We start from the raw sequence: 20,772 nt of genomic DNA on the forward strand, positions 1-20,772 counted from the left end.
TTATGTTGATGTGTTTGTATTTTTAAAAATATCATGTATAAATTTGTTGTATACAAATTTTGATTAATTTAGGATAAGCACTTAAGGGAATTTGTCAGATATTCCCTTGCTTTTTCTATTACAGTTTGGGTCATACTCAGACAGACTTAAAATAAAATGCAATCCGTAATTAATTCTCATGCCTTCCCTCTGGGCCAGAAGGTTTAGAGTACAAACATCTGAGTTCAGATTATGCCACACAAAGAATATAATATACACGCCATCTACAGAGAGCTTCTGGTTTCTGTAAAATATTTTTGGTGTTGTGATAGTTGTTTCGTGCATGTGTGTGGCTCAGTCTTTTAGATAGAGTTGATATAATGCGGTAATTGGAGAATTTCAGTTTTTATCCCAAATTTTCTGAGTATTAATGTGTCCAGAAATTTCAGAGGGATAACTAGCCTTTTTCTTTTTTAAACTGTATAACCTTGTTCCCAAATTCTAGTTTCTGATTGGTAAATTGGTACAGTTGTTAAGGGTTAGACTAAGCATAGGTGCTGGTTGCTGGGTAAGTGGGGGATTCCCTTGAATCAGGTGGGATGAAGGCAGGATTAGGAGGTGAGGTGATAAGAAGGAAAGGACATATGTCTGCCAAAATTTGTGAGCAAATTCAAAAACTAATTACCTTAATTCAAAATTATATTGCCTTAAATTTGAACTTTTGGGTAATGGTGACACTGTTTTCTGACAGATTCCTTTTAAACTAAAGAACAAAGTCTTTTGGAAGATTTTCCACTAGGGCAGAGACCCACCTTCCATACGCAGTATAATGATAAAATCCCAGTGTGCATTTAGATTAAGCTCTATTTACATTCTCTATAAATGATCCCTTTTGATGTATGTGTGGATCTTTGATAATATGGTCCCAAATCGTGAAATTTTTATGAAATTGATAATTTAAAATGTAACTTTTAGGAGCTTGTTATGTAAAGGACTTTTGTGGTAAGTATTTTTTGAAGATAAAACACTTTAAAGTAATTAACTGCCTCAAATCTTTTTTTCTATAAATCCATATTTTCCTGTTTTAGAGTTTCTTTAAAGCAAGAGAGAGAGAGTGTGTGTGTGTGTGTGTGTGTGTGTGTGGTGCATATGTGTATATTTTGAATTTTTTTTTCATAAGATTAGTGTACCAGAATTTTTGTTTCACAGCTCTGAAATAAAACAGACTTACCTTTTAGAAGGCTCACTGTATGTGTGCTACTCTGTAGAAGCAGAAGGGAACACACTTTATAGCCATATGCAAAGAACTAAAATTTCCAAAATCGTACCAGGAAACTTTACTATGTTTTCAGTGAGAAATTTGTACCTATTTTCCGAAGAACAGAATCATTGATTCTTTCATTTTTCTATAGTTTTTATATTGCCACTAAACAACTTCTATGTTGTTTTTAGGTAATACTTTATAAACATTTAGGTGGTATTCCAAAAGACACACAACTTTAACATGCTAAGTAGACATCAAGAGGAATACTAAGGAAACTTTAGTGTGAACAAAGATTCCAGGGAAATTCCATATATGACACTTTCAAAATTAGTATTGTCTGTACTCCACAGAGAATATGTGATTTAAGTTCTTACATTAATAGATAAATTAATTAAGTTAGTTGTCTGATGTGGTAGGAAGCTATTTTGGATGTTGTCTTCTTGCTGATTTTTATAAACATTTACATAATTGCAAATATAGGTATATTTACTCTAGTAAACTGCAAGAAGAATGCATTTGTTTTCAGTTCATGGGAGAGTGAATTCTTTTGGATTTGAAAAGAGAATTTATTTTGCAGTCAGCACAGTTCATGAAGCATAACCACTTTGTACTTAATGACATCATCATAGCACTGAAGGGGTTATCATGCAATAGAAAATGATTCTTGATGACTCAAGAATAGACTTATTTATTTATTTTTTCTTGGAATGCTCTTTCTCCCACAGGGTTTCCATGTCGTCCATGTGGTTTCCTTTCAGTTTTTTCAGGTCTCTGTTGAACAGTCATCTTTTTTTTTTTTTTTTTTAAGATTTTATTTATTTATTCAACAGAGATAGAGACAGCCAGCGAGAGAGGGAACACAAGCAGGGGGAGTGGGAGAGGAAGAAGCAGGCTCATAGCGGAAGAGCCTGATGTGGGGCTCGATCCCAGAACGCCGGGACCACGCCCTGAGCCGAAGGCAGACGCTTAACCGCTGTGCCACCCAGGCGCCCCTGAACAGTCATCTTTTAAGGGTAGCATTACCTGACAGTGTTACCTGAAATAACTCTCACATTCAGTCACTCCTCAGCCTCAAGTTCCTCATATCTTTCTTTTTTTTAAATTTTTTTATATTTAAATTAAAAAATTTTTTTATTATTATATTATGTTAGTCACCATACAGTACATCCCTAGTTTTCGAAGTAAAGTTCCATGATTCATTACTTGTGTATAACACCCAGTGCACCTCCTTAATAATGCAATACATGCCCTCCTTAATACCCATCACCACATATCTTTCTTTATAGCACATGCCATCACCTGACATATTACATATTTGTTTGTCTCACCTACTAGACTATAAGTTCCATAGAGGAGGGGGTTTCTTCTTGGCTGTACCCCTAGAGTGCAGAACAGTAAGCTCCCAGGAAATAGTTGTTGAGTGATTTATGAATGGGTTTCCTCTAAAAATGACTATTGGCTTGGGTTTAAGATTTTCACTACTATCTTTTTTTATCCAACAATGATGATTTTGGCCACTAAATTATTTTCAATATTGCTCTTTCACTGCTAATTTTATCCTGAAATTAATAGTACTCTCTTTACTAATGGGAGGGAAAGGTTGCAGGCAGATAGGCATAATTAGACAGAATTGATAACTCAAAGATCACTTTGGTTTTGGAATGTATTATGTGATTTTTTTTGGAGGAGCATGGAAGATATCAGATCAGTTTTAGTTCATTATATTTTCCTTAGGCAACATGTAAAAATTTGTCTTCATTCCCTGAGCTCATCTCATGCTAGCTGCCTGGAGGAGAGAATTAGAGCAAAATAAGTTTTTGGACTCTATTTCATCAAAAATGGGCCTTCCCTGATGTGGATTCCAACCTTCTAAAATATATAGAAATACCTCTGGCCTCGAGAGGTTATAGAAACCTTAATAGGAGTCAGAGGTTGTCATTTGTGTCCAGTTTTGCTGGCAAGTGAGATACCTAATGTTTTTTTAACATACTGACCCTGTTATGGCTCTCTAAAAAGTTGACTTCTTGAAAAATATTGCAGCCTTTAACTTACTCTCAGAAGTCAGCACCAAGAAATAAGTATAGGCACTCAGAAAAGTGCATTTATATATGCATATATACACCCTAATGTATAAGTTGAAGAAAGGAGCTACATCAATGACTTGGCAAAGCAGTTATTGCATATAGATTGTGGCCTCTGGTGGAAAATATCTCTTACCCGGGATCATTTTCTCATTCTACTTTTCCTCTTGCCTTTCTGTTGGCCGCATCCATCCACCATTTGTGCGACTGTTCGTGTACAACATCTGGTATGCAATTTAAAATAGATCTTATGTAAGATAATCTGGTTTTAACCCTTTTGAATGGTATTGTCCTTTTGTACTTCCTCCAGTTACACCTTAACACCATTATTGATATTCTCCACTGGTTGTTACCATGACCAATAATTTGGGAGGGATGGATTTTTCTCAATTCCTGTATTTTTCAGCATAGTCCTTTCTGTTATTTTTAGCTTTCTCTGGTGACCTTTCTCTTTTAAGAATATTTTTCTCCACATTTTCAGTTGATTTCTGTTTTCCTTGTCTTAGTGGAATATTTTTAAGTATTATTAGTTTTCAAGAAGCATTATGGAAGAGTAGGTTAAGAGCATATAGTTTGGAACCAGACGACCTAGGTTTGAATTCCAGGTTATCATTTGGATGCTTGTGTGACCTTGGGAAATTATTTCACTATCTATAAAATATGGATCCTAAAGGCATCTACGTGTTAGGGTTGTTATAAAGATTCAATAAGTTAATACATGTAAAACTTCCAGAATAGTACATGGCACATCATGAATATTCAGTAAATGGTTATTGTTTTTCTTTCCTACAACAAAATATTTGTTCTTTATCTTATGTAGTATCATTGCACTTTCTTCATAACGGTTTAGCATTTTCAGTAAGCAAAGGTCAAATTACCTTGAATAAATTATGCTATATCCACACAATGGAATATTATGCAACCATTAAAAGGATGAGATGGATCTGCATATAGTGACCAGAAAAGCAATTAATGATATTTTTAGATGGTAATTTGCAGTTCCACATTCATATCAGAACTTAACGTTTAAAAACTGTCTTATATAAAAACATGTCTTTATAAATGTAAGAAAATATTGGATATATACCTTGGATGAATGGCTGGAGAGGAAACTTGAGCTCTTGAATTTCCTATTTTATATGATTTTTGAAGTGTGGGTTTGTGGGAATACACACACACACACACACGCACACTCTTTTTGTGCATTTCAGTGTTTTTAAAACATTAAAATTTCTTTCTTTGCATGTGTTGGATAGACACTCCAATGAAAGTTTGCATACTTCTAGTTTAAAAAAAAAACAGATTTCTAAGAGTAAAGGCAATGCAGGAAGAGTTTTATTTATCAAGTGAGTCAAGAGACAAAATAACAATACCTTCAGTTATTTCTTTGCAGGAGTGGATTAAAAAGAAATGTGTTGGTCCCGTGTGCCCACCTACACACAGGTGTACAGAGGTGTGTGCACACAGCCTTAAGTTAAAATGACTGAGTTACTCTGGAAAAGGACAGGAATTCTCATAAGGCAAAATGAAGAAAAATAAGGCCAAAGAAATGGGATAAGAGAAATATATGTTGATTATATATATTCCTAGAGCTATGGTTTTCACATTTGAATAATAGTTGCAACATAACTAATAATGTAATTGCTAACATTTGAGAGCTGACTGTGTGCCAAGCACTGTTCTGAACACTTACAGTGTTATTTTACTGTTAATATATGGGTATATTTGTGGGTATATTTTTATGCCCAGAGTGTGTGTGCAATAGTATACATATTTTCACATAATTGCGATTGAGTGTACAGCCCTTGATCTGTCAGTCTAGCATAAGCGTAGAGAAAAAACAATGAGTTCTCTAGTTATTTTAAAAGGTAGTTTATTTTTCTCTTTTCTGATATTCTTAATTCCCTTGAAAAGTTTTACTTGCTGCATACAACCAGGAACCCCAATCTGCATATCTTTGTGGTTAGTTGCTGTAAAGCCAATATTTAAATTTCTTTGAGGTCTTTTTTAGTGCCTTGTGTTACAGGATGAGGATCTCGTCAGGAGGGTGAATATATATGTGGCTCTGGGTCTTGTGCATTTTGTGACAAAGGAATTCCCCTTTGAATCGCCTGCTCCCCTGAAGCCCCTGGAGCCTCTGGCTCAAGCAGCGCCGTCAGTCTGTGCAGTGTCTCTGACGTCATCGGTGTATGCATAAGCCCTGCTATTGTCTTACTGCTACAGCAGGGCTGGGGATTGCAGTATCCGCTGTTGCTGCTGCTCCCAGTCCTGCCCCTGCTGCTACCTAGTCCTGCCTCACTGCATCCCAGAAGAGCCACGTTGGCTTGCCTTTCCCTATTGGATTTTCAAAAGCGGCTCTTCGGTTTTTGTGCTGTAGGAGACCTTGCTTTTCAATCACACGGGAGAACACTGAAGCTTGTAAGAGGAGAATCTGGCAGCTGGACACAGCTTGGACTGCATTGTGTGTCTTCATGACCCCTGCTGTGTAGCGGCTCATCTTTTCACTCTCACACGTACACTCTCCTCGATTTTATTTCCTTCCTTTTTTTTTTTTTTCTTTCTTCTAATTTTTTTAAAGCAGCCTCTGGAGCCAGCCATGTTTGGCACTGAATCTTCATGTAAGTAAATGGATCCCACTTCTTTGCTATTTAGAAATCTGTTTGCTGTCAAGGTTTCATTGGCTTGGACTTCGTATCACTTTGCCTTAGGTCATTAACAGCCTTTGTATTTTGGCTCTAATTACAAAGGAATTGGTCCCAGGGAAGCTACTCCTCCTTAACTGGGTTATTCATCCTTAAGGCCAGGGATGTCAGGGTGGTCAAAACCAGGCCTTTAAGAGGGAGGAGGGAAGAAGACAGGAATCCAGGCAGTCTCCCCAGAATGTGGTAATTGATGGGATCAAGTCTGTCACTGATGTATTGTGGGTTCTATAATGGTCCTTAAACCTAAAGTAGAAGCTGGGAGGATCTGAGATGATAGTGTTTATTAGAAAGGGAAAGAGGGTTTATAGTTTTTATCTAAAAGGAAAACAAAAAGGTGTCATTATACCCTCTTCCTCCATATTTTTACAAAAGCATAGGAGTAGACATTGTATGCAGATTTAAGGAATAAGAAATAATTGTAGAGATTTTTTTTTTTTTTTTTTTTTTACACAATGGTTTCAATGTTGATATGCTGGCTAGCGTCACAGTCCAGCAGCATCATATCTGTCTTAAAACTTATACAATGAAATTGCTTTGGTGCAGAGCAGGCCCTGCACAATGGGCTGGGCTGGACAGCACTTGTAGACAGCTACAATTGGTATTTAAAAAATGATGACCAGCCTGACTAATTTGAGTATTATTTAATGTTGGATATAGAATAATATAACTTATCCATGCAGTCATACAGGCTCTGCAGAATATTTTGTCATTATCCATAAGCAAAGGTGACAGTTAAGTATTTCTGAAGAGACTCAACCTGCTCGCCTAGAACATTGAAAATTGGCAAGATACCATCTTTGTGGGGAGAAGGGGGTTGGGGCAGGAATTTAGGAAATGCGTTTCTTAAGAATTTATAATCTGACCTTTTCTTTCTGATCTCAGGTGATCAGTGTGCCTATTTGTGTGCAGCTGATGATTGTTCTAGAATAGTTGTATTTCAAGAGAGCTTATAATCCTCAGTTTTTTTGTTTCTTGATTGGTTTTTTTTAAAGGATTGATTAAAAAAATTTTTGTTGTTTCACATGGAAGCTTCTCATTGCTGAAATTAACTACACTGACTAATGAAGGTCAAGATAGAATAACAATGAGATATAATGTTCCATTCAGCATATGATAATATTATTTTCTAATAATTTAAAAGTATTTTTTGAATTCACTTAATGGTACATCTGGAATTATTGTCACCCAAGAAGTAGGAACAGATTATTAAGTGGCAAAGACTTTCTACAGTTTCATTTTAGTCATGGAATTTTGTTTAGGTAGGAGCCTAGGTATGGACAGAGATATTTATCTACTGAAGGAAAATTAGTCTTATTACTTTGTTTAGCTGAAAATAGAAGTTGAAATTCAGTGTGGGAGTCTTTGAGCTCTTGGATTAGGGACTCTAACAATGTCTGGCCAGGTTTACTAAGCAGACACAGCCTTTCTTGATTTTCAAACCTGATCTTTTAATAATGTCACCCATGTGCTATGTGGTATGTTTGGAAACTGCTGGTTGCTTTTGGTCTCCGTAGCTACCAGATTACTGAACAGACAGAATACCATTCAGAAGACAGAACATCATGCAGATTTTTGCTTTTTTTTACCTAATTGAGTATTAAGTTTTGCTTCTTGCTTATCACGGGAAGACCATAGATAGGTTCGTATTGTAAGTGATAATCATTAAGTGTTGAGAATGGACTGTCTTCTTTTGATAAGGAGATGCCTCAAATCTATACTCAGAGTTAAGACAAGTGTATTTTCTTTCTGTTTTGAGGGATGGCTGTCTAGGCCTTTAATTTCTGCTTTTTGGAGGCTTTATAACCTGAAACTGTCTATTTTTAGAATATTCAGAAAATAAGTCACATTTCAAGTTCTAATTAGTTCAGGAGGGATCTTCAAAACCAACTAAGACATTCTCACTAAATTTTATAATAAATGCTTGCTTATCTACCCTATGTACAGTATTGTGCTAGTTCCTGGAAAGGTCATTTTTTTCTAACATATTCTGATTTCATTATTCTTATTTTTGATTTCTGGTTGTAGTACTTTGCTTGTATTAGATGCTTTTACTTTTTAAATTGAAGTATGGTTTACATAAGATAAAATGTGTAAGTCAAAGTATGCAGCTCAGTAAATTTTTGCCTATGTTTATACCCATGAAGCCACGCCTCAGATTAAGATACAGAATATTTATATTACTCTAGAAAGTTCCTTTGTGATGACCTTTCCCAGTCAAAAGGAAATCACTATCCTGACTTCTTTTGCTTGTGGAGTCACATGTAAATGGCCCTTGTAAATGTTGTCTCCCTTGCTCTTTGCCTGCAAGAGAAGGAAGTGTCAATGTCCTCATTTTTCAAGTACTAGAGTAAGTTGATTTTATGTTTCAGACCTTTGTAGTCAGGAATTTTTAGTAGCTGGTATCACATTATAACATGTTCTGTGTCACTAAAATAGTATTGCTCCATTTAAATACCAAAAGACCCCTCCCCTCAGCACACACATACAAAAGCCTTAAAAATGTCAAAAAATTTACCTGGAAGAGTAGACTACTTGTTCTTCAAAGTTAAAGACTTACATAGCTTTGACATCAGAATTAATAAATGCTCTCACATTGTTTTAGTGAATATATTTTGATATTATTCTAGTGAATATCTTTAACAGCGCCAGTCTCAGTTTTTCTGACTTAGTGGACCTGAATCTCCTTGGTTGTGTAGATTGGCTACTGTCTATTTTGGGCCCACTTGGAATGCCAGTGTTCTATGTTATATGTGGATTAATCCTTACAAAGCAGGAAGTGTATGTAGCTTCTGTAGCTCTGTTACCATCTTGAAGTATTTCACTGAGCTTTTCCTTTACTGAAATTTCCCATGTCTAAAAATGGGAGTAGTATGTCTGCTCTTTATCTGCTTTGAGGAAATGCAATTTTAGTTTCTGTGGTCAGAATAATTTAGGTTTAAGAAAAAAGTACTATCAGTAAAATTTTGTTGAGGGAAGTAGTTATTAAAATGCATATTTTTGGTACTTAATTTGACTTAATGAAATTTGAAAACCATAAATTGAATTCTACAAAAATTTGAAAATTTTGCTTTTCTCTTAAAATTTTATAAAGGGACAGAAAAATTTCATCTTTTCTTTTGGTGGAATAAAGAAAACTGGTTTTGTACTACTGTCATTTGGTTACATCCTTCTTGATAAAGCCAGTTATTCTGCAAAGCGTAAATACTTCAAGTACAATGAATATTTATTCAATTAGCATTTATCTGGCTCAGTCCTCCTCCCATCTCCCCTCCCATGTTTAACTTTTTCAGGCCTCAAGGGTACCATTTAAGGTGTGCTGTGGTGGGAATTGTGCCCTGGTTTAACACATTAATATGTCTTCCAAAGAACCTGCCTCATTAGTCCAGTGAAGAGAGCAACAACTTACCTTTTGAGAAACAGCATGCGTCTGGGCAAGTCATTTAATCCCTCCTTCCAAGATTTTGTTATAGTTGTAATAAATTGAAAAGAACATCTAGTGTGTCTGTGAAAGGGAAAAAGAAACTAACATTCCAATAAAGCGGTAGGATTTAGTGAGCTTAGTGGTGATGGGGAGATGGTGGATGTGTATGTCAGGATGTCAGTTCTCTTTAGCTCTAGTGTGGCTGGCCCTGCCATTGTCTGGATGCCCACATCACCTTGAGTAGGTAGCTAGATGCTGGAAAGGATTTGGGATACATGTGATGCCCCATGTGATTTATCTTTGATGGGCACCAAAAGTTCAGCTCCTGCCCTTTGTTTTCATTACTGATGAATGCATTAAGTTGGAACTGACAGCTTCTCAGTTTTAATAGTGAGTGTGGTACCGTGTTTCTAAGAATAATGTAATTATCTCAAATTTTGAGCCATTGTATAGAAGATAGTCAAAAGAATATACTCTAGCAACATTAGGTCACCAAGAAACTGTACAATTAAACAGGCATCTCTTTGATAGAGAAACAAATGAGTCACACTCCTTTCTTTACATGCATTTCAGGGCCATTCTTGATAATCAGTCATACGTGAGATTAGACTTGGGTCTATTGTATTGCTGTAATTTCTGTGAATCAGTTGAGATGTTAATAGTTACCATGTTCATTCAAAAATGGCTATTCACAACTGGACCATTATTCAATATAAGTCCTACTTCTTATTAAATAATTATGTCGGGGTGCTGTTTTCGCTATTAGTGTTTGACATTCTAGTGCTATATTTCCCCCCCTTTAATAGATTCTGTCATATGGAACAAGATAATTTAGGAATACAGCCATTTCCCTTTCCTATAGGTTTAACTGGCTTTTAGTACTTAGCTGCCTTGGATTTTAGATGCTTTCATCTTACATAAAGCAAAAGTACAAATACTTGTGTATACATATAAAAACTTGCCTCTACATCAGCACTCAAGCAGTGAAAGAAAAATATTATTCTACATGACTTCAGATAAGTAGAATACCACAGACTGCTAACGTCACGAATATGGGAAAATAATTATAGATAACAGAGATTTATGTTAGGACATTGTCATACAGGAGCCTGGGAGAGCTAAATAAAACTCATATAACATTTGACTTGTTTTGCAAAAATTTTTTCTTTTCTTTCCTTCTGACAATATAAATTCTGATGTGAAATTTCTTTTGGGTTTCTTGCCTATTAATAGTTGACATTGTAATTTTTAGTATCAACAAAATATTTTAAACTAAATAAGATAGAAAAATATTTTTCTTCTGGATATTTATATACTTATTCTTCTAAAACAGAAGTGGAATAAAGATACCCAATGGTTATTTTCAAATTCTCAGATTACTTATTTCCACTTGAGTATTGGTTTCCCTAATTGTTAGTCTATAGTTTGTTCAGCAGAAATTGCACACGAGTTTTCAGTGATCTGTTGTTTTCATTGTCACAATGGACCAGATTCATATCCTGTATAAACCATGGGGAGTCTATGGGGAAAAATGACCATATATGGAAACTTTCCCCATAGACTCCCTATGGAGTTACACAGGATGTGAATAGGATTCATTGTTGTTATGGATTCTGAGTTGGAAAAGTCACTACTAATGTGTATTTTTAACAAGAATAATAGACATTGCATTAAATTATATTCAAATACTATTAAATTTTCAATATAAGACTATATGGAGCATAAGAATATGAATTGCCAATTTAAAAATTGTTTTTCAAAAGTATTGCTATCCCGGGGCGCCTGGGTAGCACAGCGGTTAAGCATCTGCCTTCGGCTCAGGGCGTGATCCCGGCATTATGGGATCGAGCCCCATATCAGGCTCTTCTGCTGTGAGCCTTCTTCTTCCTCTCCCACTCCCCCTGCTTGTGTTCCCTCTCTCGCTGGCTGTCTCTGTCTCTGTCAAATAAATAAATAGAATCTTTAAAAAAAAAAAAAAAAAAAGTATTGCTATCCCACCATTTTTTTCCCTAACAAATATAAAGCATTTATTAACATGTTTATTAATATGTTAATTAGGAAATACACAAATTTTGAATTATTTGCAGGTCCTGTGATGTAGTCCTAACTGCTGTGCTAGAATAGTGAATTATAATATTGTCTGTATAGAGATTTTGCTTGTATTAATAATGGATTCACGTAATTGTGAACTGAAAGACGAAGATATAGTTTAATACACGTTGTAGAAATGGCAACAACCATGTGCCAGGTTCAGTGACTAATCAGTGCAGATGCCTGGATTCAAATCTTGGCTCTACTATATTCTACCAGGGTTTGGCCACCTATCATCTAAGTTCTTCTGGCCCAAAATATGGCTTATCCAATGAACTCTCTTTTTTTTTTTTTTTTTTTTTTAAGATTTTATTTATTCGACAGAGAGAGAGACAGCCAGCGAGAGAGGAAACACAAGCAGGGGGAGTGGGAGAGGAAGAAGCAGGCTCATAGCGGAGGAGCCTGATGTGGGGCTCGATCCCAGAATGCCAGGATCACGCCCTGAGCCGAAGGCAGACGCTTAACCGCTGTGCCACCCAGGCGCCCCTATCCAATGAACTCTTGATATTAGGGGATCTCGGTGTTAGGGGAATCACCTTTTTTGGGACAGGACATTTGTACCAAGGTAACATTTACCAAGGGTCATCTGTGGAGAGTAGACTTCAGTGTTGAGAAAGACTGGCTAAAGAAAGGGAAATGTCACTTTCTAGACTGGGTGGAAGTTCTTTCATGGAAGTCTTTGAAGGGACTTAGTGGGAGTTCTGAAGAGAGGAGACTGCATGACACTGGATGAAACTGGTCCTAGTTGGCAAATGCTCAGCTGTTTCTTACTACTGGTCACCCCTCATGGCAGGCATCACTAATTGGTCAAGTACTCTTGGAGGATTGGATTAAGCCACTGAAGTTTAGAATGTTTAAACACTTCATCTGTGCATTAGTGTTAAACACTTTATCTGTGCATTAGTGTGAATCATAGTCACATAAATAAATATTTTATCTTGCAAATAATTACTGAATTAAAAAAGATTAGGAATCTTAAGAGTTCTGGTAATATCCCTTTAGATATAAAATAAACACACCATTCTGTGACACATTATGGTTCTCAAAACTGTCAGTAGGTTAATGATTCAGAGCCACCACTGGTCTCTTTTGAATGAAATTTACACCAATTTAGACCTATCCCCAGAGTGTGGCAGGGTACCTATCATATACTCAGCACTCATTCCTTAAAATTTGAATCTGCTGTGGCTTAAGGTAATATTATTGAGAATATGCTGTGTGGGCTTTATAGGATGGTAATATTGGGTTTAATTAAATATTCTAGGCTAAGGAGTATATTACACCTAAGTGGCATATATCAGGAACATCCGAGTGAATGACTCTTACCAGTCACCTTTTGGAACAGGAGCAGTTTACACAGCAGAATAATAGCATATGGATTTTTATTATTAAGCCTATATTTGTTATAGGTAAACTGTTATATACTGATACTTAGTTATATATTGGTAGTCAACTGCATTTCATCTAAGTTAACTTATTTTTTAAGACTATTAAGTAAAAATAATGAAGTATTATAATCACCAGTCTATTTACAGCATGAAAACTAAGAATTGTCTCTTGCCAATCCTGATATAATTTTAGGAATTGGAAAAATTGTTTTCCATTTCTTTGTGAGAATTTTAAATTGTTAAAATTCAGGCTTATTGGCATATTTTGGGGAGTACTGAACCTCATTGGAATGTATATAGATTAGGAAATCACAGTGACTCCATTAGAGTATTATTTACCACTTACTTCCTTCATCCTTAGCTACTTCTAGAACACCTAGTGTTAGCAGGAGGCTTTGGTAGGGTTTGGCTTGGTGCGATGCATGGATTCGAATCAGGAGTCTGGAATTTCTCATCTGAAACTTTGCTAGATTTGTTTTAGTATAATGGTGTTTCGGTTATCCGTTGCTGTATAACAAAGTACCCCAAAACATAGTGTCTTAATATAAGTGTTTATTATTGTAGTTCACAGTTCCATGGGTTGGCCATACCCAGTGGTGGTTCTTTTGTGAGGTCTCCAATGCAGTTGCAGTCAGATATCTTTTGTGGCAGCAGTCATCTGAAGTCTTACCTGAGCTGGAGGTCCAGGATAGCTCTCCCACATGGATATCAGTTGAAGCTGGCTGTTGACTTGGGGCTTAGCTGGGGTTGTAGGCAGGTATGCCTACACTTGGCCTCTCCATGAGGTTCAAGTTTCTAATAGCATGGTGCTAGGTTCTCAGAGGAAGCATCCCATGATGGAGCATTCTAAGAATCCCAGGAGGAAGCTGCAAGGTTTCTTATGACCTAGCCTTGGAAGTCTCAGGAGCCACATCTGCCATATTATATTGGCCAAGCAAGTCACCAGGACAAGCCCAGATTCAAAGTGAAGGGAGTTAGACTACTTCTCTTGGTGACAGAATGGCAAGGTCGCATTGCAGAAGAGCAGGGAGGATGGAAAATATGTAGTGGCCGTCTTTGGAAAATACAGTTTGCTACAAGTAGTTTCTAAACTCTGTTCCATGAAGTTGGTAACCCAGAGTGCTGCTGGGCTTCTCCAAGTCAGGAGTCTGCCAGTTTTTTCTATAATGGGCCAGATAGTGAGTATTTTAGACTTGTGGACCATACAGTCTTTTTTGCAACTATTCAGCTCAGCCATTGTGGCAAATAAGTGGCCATAGACAAATGAGTGTGGCTGTATTCCAGTAAAACTTTATTTATGAACACAGAAATGTGAACTTCATATAATTTTCACATACCAAAAAATGCTTTTCTTTTTAAATTTTTCCCCCCAAACATTTAAAAATATTTTAAAAAAAATTGTTATATCATGGGCTGCAGAACCAGGTGGTAGGCAGGCTTTGGTCCATGTGCTTTAGTTCAATGACCCCTGCTCTTAATATTTAATCTGAGTTTCCTTTTTAATAACTGCAAAGCTTAAAGAAAAACAGATATATTCATATATTAAAAATAACTACTTTTGATGTATAGGAGGTATGACTATAGATGAAGTTATGTTCTTGTTGATTGATTTTATTATTAAATGTTATAAATTTGAACTTATAAATGTAGTCTGTTTTACATATTGGGCTCTTGCATAATATTTTGTTTGAAAAAAGATTGTGTTAAAAATGAATGAGAGGGGTGCCTGGGAGGCTCAGTCGTTAAGCGTCTGCCTTTGGCTCAGGGCGTGATCCTGGCGTTATGGGATTGAGCCCCACATCAGGCTCCTCCACTGGGAGCCTGCTTCTTCCTCTCCCACTTCCCCTGCTTGTGTTCCCTCTCTCTCTGGCTGTCTCTCTCTCTGTCAAATAAATAAATAAAATCTTAAAAAAAAAATGAGTGAGAGAGGGCACCTGGGTGGCTCAGTCAGTTGGACGTCTGCCTTCAGCTCAGGTCATGATCCTAGGGTCCTGGGATCGAGCCCTGCATCAGGCTCCCTGCTCAGCGGGTAGCTTGCTTTTCTCTTCCCTCTGCTGCTCCCCCTGCTTGTGCTCTCTCACTCTCTCTCTGCCAAATAAATAAATAAAATCTTAAAAAATGAGTGAGAGAAAAAAATAAGATAGACAAAACCCTATGACATTTGAAGGCTTTAATTTTAGTCTGTTATCAGAATAACATTAGGTGGCAAAAGTAATACAGGATATAGAGACTGTGTGATTCTATTTCACAAATATTTATTGAATGCAGAGGGTTAGCATGTGATAAGAAATAAGAGAGCAAAAAGCTTTCAAGAAATTTAAAGTTCAACTGGATATGGGGGAGTGAGGCAGTGAGAGAGGGAGAACAGAGAGGTTAATAATACTAAAATTATATTTCTCATTCAGTTAAAACAGTGTAGATGAGATTGTTTTTGATACTAGTGCCCATGGGTCAAAGAAAAAAATTGGTTCTCATTGGAATTGGCATTGCTTATAATGTATATATGTATATATGCTGACAAGGAAAAGCAGTTTTTTCTTTAAATTTATTGAAGGACAATTTACATATGATAAAACATATCCATTTAAAGTGAACAGTTTGGTGAATTTTGGCAAATATATACATATATGTAACCATCCTTATCATTACAATCAAGATAGAGAACATTTCTATAACCCTAAAAAGTTCCCTTATGTCACTGTAGTTAATTTCCTCATCTCTAGAATTTCATATAAATGGGAACATACAATGTATACTACTTTTGTGTATAACTTCTTTTGTTCAGCATAATGTTTCAGCCATGTTTGTGGCAGTTGGTAGTTCATTTCTTTTTATTACTGAGTAGTAGAAATAACATAATTGGCTTAGCCATATGCCTATTGATACTGAGTTGTTACCTGTTTTGGGTTCTTACAAATATAGCTGCTATAATTGTGTAATTCTTGGAGTGGACATATGTTTTCTTTTCTCTTGGATAAAGACCTAGAAATGCAAATGTTGAGAAACTTCCAAACTGTTTTCCAAAACGATTATACTTTTTAACATTCCCATCAGCAATGTGTGGGAGTTTAGTTGCTTTATATCCTTGTCGACCCTTGGTATTGTCAGTCTTTTTAATTTTAGCTAATTTAGTGGATGCGTAGTGATAAGATTTTGTGATAGAATTTTCATTTGCATTTCCCTCATTCTTAAAGATGTTGAACATCTTTTCATATGCTTATTGGTCATTGGTATGTCTTCTTTGATGAAGTGTCTGTTCAGGTATTTTGCCCATTTTAAAAGTTGGGTGTTTGTCTTATTGAGTTTTGAGGGTTCTTCATATATTTTGAAACAAGTCCTTTGTTAGATATATGTATTGACAATATTTTCTTATAGTTAATAGCTTTTAGTTTTGTTAACAATGTTGTTTTTAATTTTGATGAAGTCCAGGTTTTTAATTTTTTGAGTCAGATATAAGAAACGTTTGCCTATGTAAGGTTGTAAAGATTTTTTCCTTACCTTTTCTCCCAAATGCTTTATATGTTTTGCTTTTGTCTGTGTTATGATCTATTTTGAGTGAAGTTTCATATATAGTTTGATATAAAGGTGGACATTCATGTTTTCCACCAAAATTCAGTTGTTTCAGTACCTTTCTTGAAAAGACAATCCTTTACTCATTGAATTGGCAACTTTATCAAAAATCAACTGCCCCTTGGGGCCCCTGGGTAGCGCAGTCGTTAAGCGTCTGCCTTCGGCTCAGGGCGTGATCCCGGCGTTCTGGGATTGAGTCCCACATCGGGCTCCTCCGCTGGGAGCCTGCTTCTTCCTCTCCCACTCCTCTGCTGTGTTCCCTCTCTCGCTGGCTGTCTCTCTGTCACATAAATAAATAAAATCTCAAAAAAAAAAAAAAAAAACAAACCAAAAACCCAAACATCTACTGCCCCTATATTTCTTGTCTCTGTATTTTATTCCAGAGGTCTATATGTTTATTCTTAGACCAGTAGCATAGTCTTGATTGCTATGGCTTTATCATCACTTTTGAAATCAGGTAGGGTAAACCCTCTAGGTCTGTTCTTTATAAAAATTGCTTCGGTTATACTTGATCTTTCATATCCAAAGAAATTTTAAAATTTGCTTGTCGGGACTCCTGGGTTGCTCAGTCGGTTAAGCGTCTGCCTTCCGCTCAGGTCATAATCCCAGGGTCCTGGGATCAAGCCCCACATTGGGCTCCCTGCTCAGCATGGGAGCCTGCCTCTTCCTCACTCACTCCCCCTGCTTGTGTGTGTGCTCTCTCTCTCTTCTCTCTGTCAAATAAATAACAAAATCTTTTTTTTTTTTTTTTTAAAGACCGACCCTAAAGGCCCTTGTTGGCCACCCTGTCAGGACCCCTCTCACTCTTGAGAGCTCTTAAAAAAATTTTTTTTTTTGCTTGTCAATTTCTGCAAAAAGTCCTGCTCGGATTTAGAATGAAAGTGTGTTTTAATCTAGAAAGCAATTGGTAATAATTGACATTTTAACAATATTGAGCTTTCCAATTCATAAACATGGTATCTCTCTCCCTTCATATAGTTTAATTTCTTCCTGCAGTGTTAAAATGAGTTATGAAATTAAAAGAATAGGTTTTTTTTCATAGATAAAAGAATGCATATCTGGAGTATAGTAACTTATCTCACCCACTGAATACGAGTTCCTTGGGAAAGTAGACTAAAATGTAAAAGTGGTGGTATTAGTAAAATGTCATTAATTTGAAGTTGGAGGACTTGTTTGCACTTCTTAAAACATCTTAAATAGCCTGAAAAATAAGACTTCACAAAACAAATGTTGCCATGAAGAAGTCTTTTGGGGGTATGTTTTAACAAGTAGGTAAGAATGGTTTGTATGTAGAACACTTAAAATTATGTTCATGTAAAATGCTTTTATAACCCCAAAACATTTGCTCTCTCAATAAGATAAACTATATTTCTTCCTCTTGTTTTTTATATCTTAGGAAATCACTGTATTTTAGAAGTAACTTCACTTCAGTTTTTGCTGAAATAGTCACAATACTTTAGTTAGAAGGACCTGAACTTAGAATTTTTATATTTGGAAACAGGATCCCCCTCTTATGAAACTGGTCCGGTAGTCCCGTTGAGTTATCGGCCTTTTTACAAATCTGATAAATCTATGGATTCTTATGATTTCAAGAGATTTAAACTAGCCTTTCTCCAAAAACAGATTCAGGTTGGCATTTGTCACCTTTAAAAATTGAATTGACTTTATTTAAGAACTTTTTCTGATTATTTGACATTAGTTGTGGTAATTTCCAAAAATCTTTAAACTTCATAAAGCCAGATTTGATAGAGATTGAACTGACTTGAAATAGCATGCTGTATGTATATACATTATAAATGTGAATTTATAAACACTTACCTGATGTCTAAAGTGACTGACATCAAGTCCCTCCACCCCTGTTTTAGGTGGCTTATAAAATGGCAGTCCTGTCATAACCCCCAGTTAAGTAATGTCTTTGAAAGCTGTGGGAATGAATATACTTATTGGGTTATGAGTTCGTCTGTACTGACTTTTTCTCACCCTTTTCCTGTGTTGGTCCCAGGTAGCCCTGCTTTATTTTTGGTGTAAGTACATAGTACAATGCTTAAGAAGTGGGCTTTGAGACAGACAAAAACATGGTTTTACTGTGTTGCCTTCGGCACCTTCTTTTTCAGCCTTAGCTTATTCATATTAAAATGGCGATAATACTAACAGACACATGAAAAAATGTTCAAAATCATTAGCCATCAGGGAAATTCAAATCAAAACCACACTGAGATACCACCTTACGCCAGTTAGAATGGCAAAAATAGACAAGGCAAGAGACAACAATTGTTGGAGAGGATGTGGAGAAAGGGGATCCCTCCTACATTGTTGGTGGGAATGCAAGTTGGTACAGCCACTCTGGAAAACAGTGTGGAGGTCCCTTAAGAAGTTAAAAATTGAGCTACCCTATGACCCAGCCATTGCACTACTGGGTGTTTACCCCAAAGATACAGACGTAGTGAAGAGAAGGGCCATATGCACCCCAATGTTCATAGCAGCAATGTCCACAATAGCTAAATCGTGGAAGGAGCCGAGATGCCCTTCAACAGATGACTGGATTAAGAAGTTGTGGTCCATATATACAATGGAATATTACTCAGCTATCAGAAAGAACGAGTTCTCAACATTTGCTGCAAAATGGACGGCACTGGAGGAGATAATGCTAAGTGAAATAAGTCAAGCAGAGAAAGACAACTATCATATGATTTCTCTCATCTATGGAACATAAGAACTAGGATGATCGGTAGGGGAAGAAAGGGATACAGAAGGGGGGGGGGTAATCAGAAGCGGGAATGAAGCATGAGAGACTATGGACTATGAGAAACAAACTGAGGGCCTCAGAGGGGAGGGGGGTGGGGGAATGGGATAGACCGGTGATGGGTAGTAAGGAGGGCACGTATTGCATGGTGCACTGGGTGTTATATGCAACTAACGAATCATCGAGCCTTACATCGGAAACCGGGGATGTACTGTATGGTGACTAACATAATATAATAAAAAATCATTAAAAAAAAATAGAATGGCAATAATAGATTACCTCATGGGACTAATGGAATAGGTAGGTAGGATGGCAAGCCCTTAATGGCACATGATAAGTAATCAATAATTTAATTATTTTAAAAGTTTTCATACCAGAAACACTAGACGCTGCATGTATATTTGATATAAGATGGAGTATAATCAAGGATATAATGATAGCATCAAATGCATACAGATTGAGAGTAATGAGGAAAAAATTGTTTTAAATGGAAAAACTTTTAAGTTTGGTCCCTGCCATCTGGCAGTCTGTGTTCTAAGGGGACAAGATGAATGAAATTATAATTCATGCATGTATAATAAAGCATACTTTATTTACATCGATACTAATTTATGTAAATGTTTTCACACATGCACATTTACACGTGAGTCGTGCTTTTCTTGCTTCTCTTTGCATCCATAGTCTTCTCACTTCTAGTATTATTCTCTTGGGTTTCTGTAATAGTCACCTTAACTTAGCTTCTTAGCTCCCCTTATTCCATACGTAGGTCCATTCTACAGGTGACTTTTTTGCCCTTTAAAAAAAATTGAAATCTAACTACCGTACAATAAAAGACACAGATAGTAAGTGTTCAATTCCATGAGTTTTGACAGTTTCACACACTCCTGTAATACTTCACTAGACACGTAAGATACAGAGCACTTCTGTCACTTCGGAAAGTTCCCTTGTGCCTCTTCCAGTTTCCCTCCTTATGAGGCAATCATTTTCTGATTTGTGTAATTTAGTTTTACTTTGGGCTTATTATATATGGAATTGTGCCGTTTGTATTCTTTTATGCCAGCTAGGTTTTCAGTACCCAACACCTGTTCAAAACACTCTCAAGAACTCTTCATTGCTTTTTGAACTAAATATAAACTTTTTGCCCAGGTGTTCAAAGCTAGCCACCATGTGGTCCCTACTTTCCTTTCCTAGCTTAACTTCTACAACTACTCTGAACGTATTATTTGCTTTTCCTGACTCCCTTTTTTCATGGAAGGCCTTCCATTTGGATCTTACCCTTATTTCCAGCTCTTCAAACCTCAACCAGTCTTTCTCTTTGAAGTTCATCTCAGCTACCAGTTACTCCGTGACTTTCCCTGGTTCTCCTAATGTGATTCTCCACCTTTTTTTTTAATCATCCCTTGATCATCATCATAGACATTCTTTTTATACACAGAACAATTATTCTCAACTCCTTTCTAAAGTCATTATTCCCCCGTGCCCCCTCTCCCATCCCACCCTTATAATCACTGCTCCCTACTGAAAAGCATCACA

General features: G+C 36.4%; 1 protein-coding gene across 16 annotated transcripts in view; it reads left to right on the top strand.

Annotated features, from left to right (window-relative positions):
* The window catches only part of ST7 (suppression of tumorigenicity 7), a 231,404-nt gene that overhangs the window by 45,485 nt on the left and 165,147 nt on the right, over positions 1-20,772 (top strand). Inside the window, exon 1 of one of the 16 annotated variants that reach the window (XM_048212791.2) lies at positions 2,369-5,942. The exons of 14 other annotated variants lie outside the window; for them this stretch is intronic. In XM_048212791.2, coding sequence (XP_048068748.1) covers positions 5,921-5,942 — 22 coding nt within the window. In that variant the 5' untranslated portion in view covers positions 2,369-5,920. Of the gene's footprint in view, positions 1-2,368; positions 5,943-20,772 lie in introns of those variants that run through there. One more of the 16 variants, XM_048212788.2, reaches the window with a different exon arrangement.

Source organism: Ursus arctos, unplaced genomic scaffold (genome assembly GCF_023065955.2).
Source record: "Ursus arctos isolate Adak ecotype North America unplaced genomic scaffold, UrsArc2.0 scaffold_3, whole genome shotgun sequence".
Lineage (NCBI taxonomy): Eukaryota > Metazoa > Chordata > Mammalia > Carnivora > Ursidae > Ursus > Ursus arctos.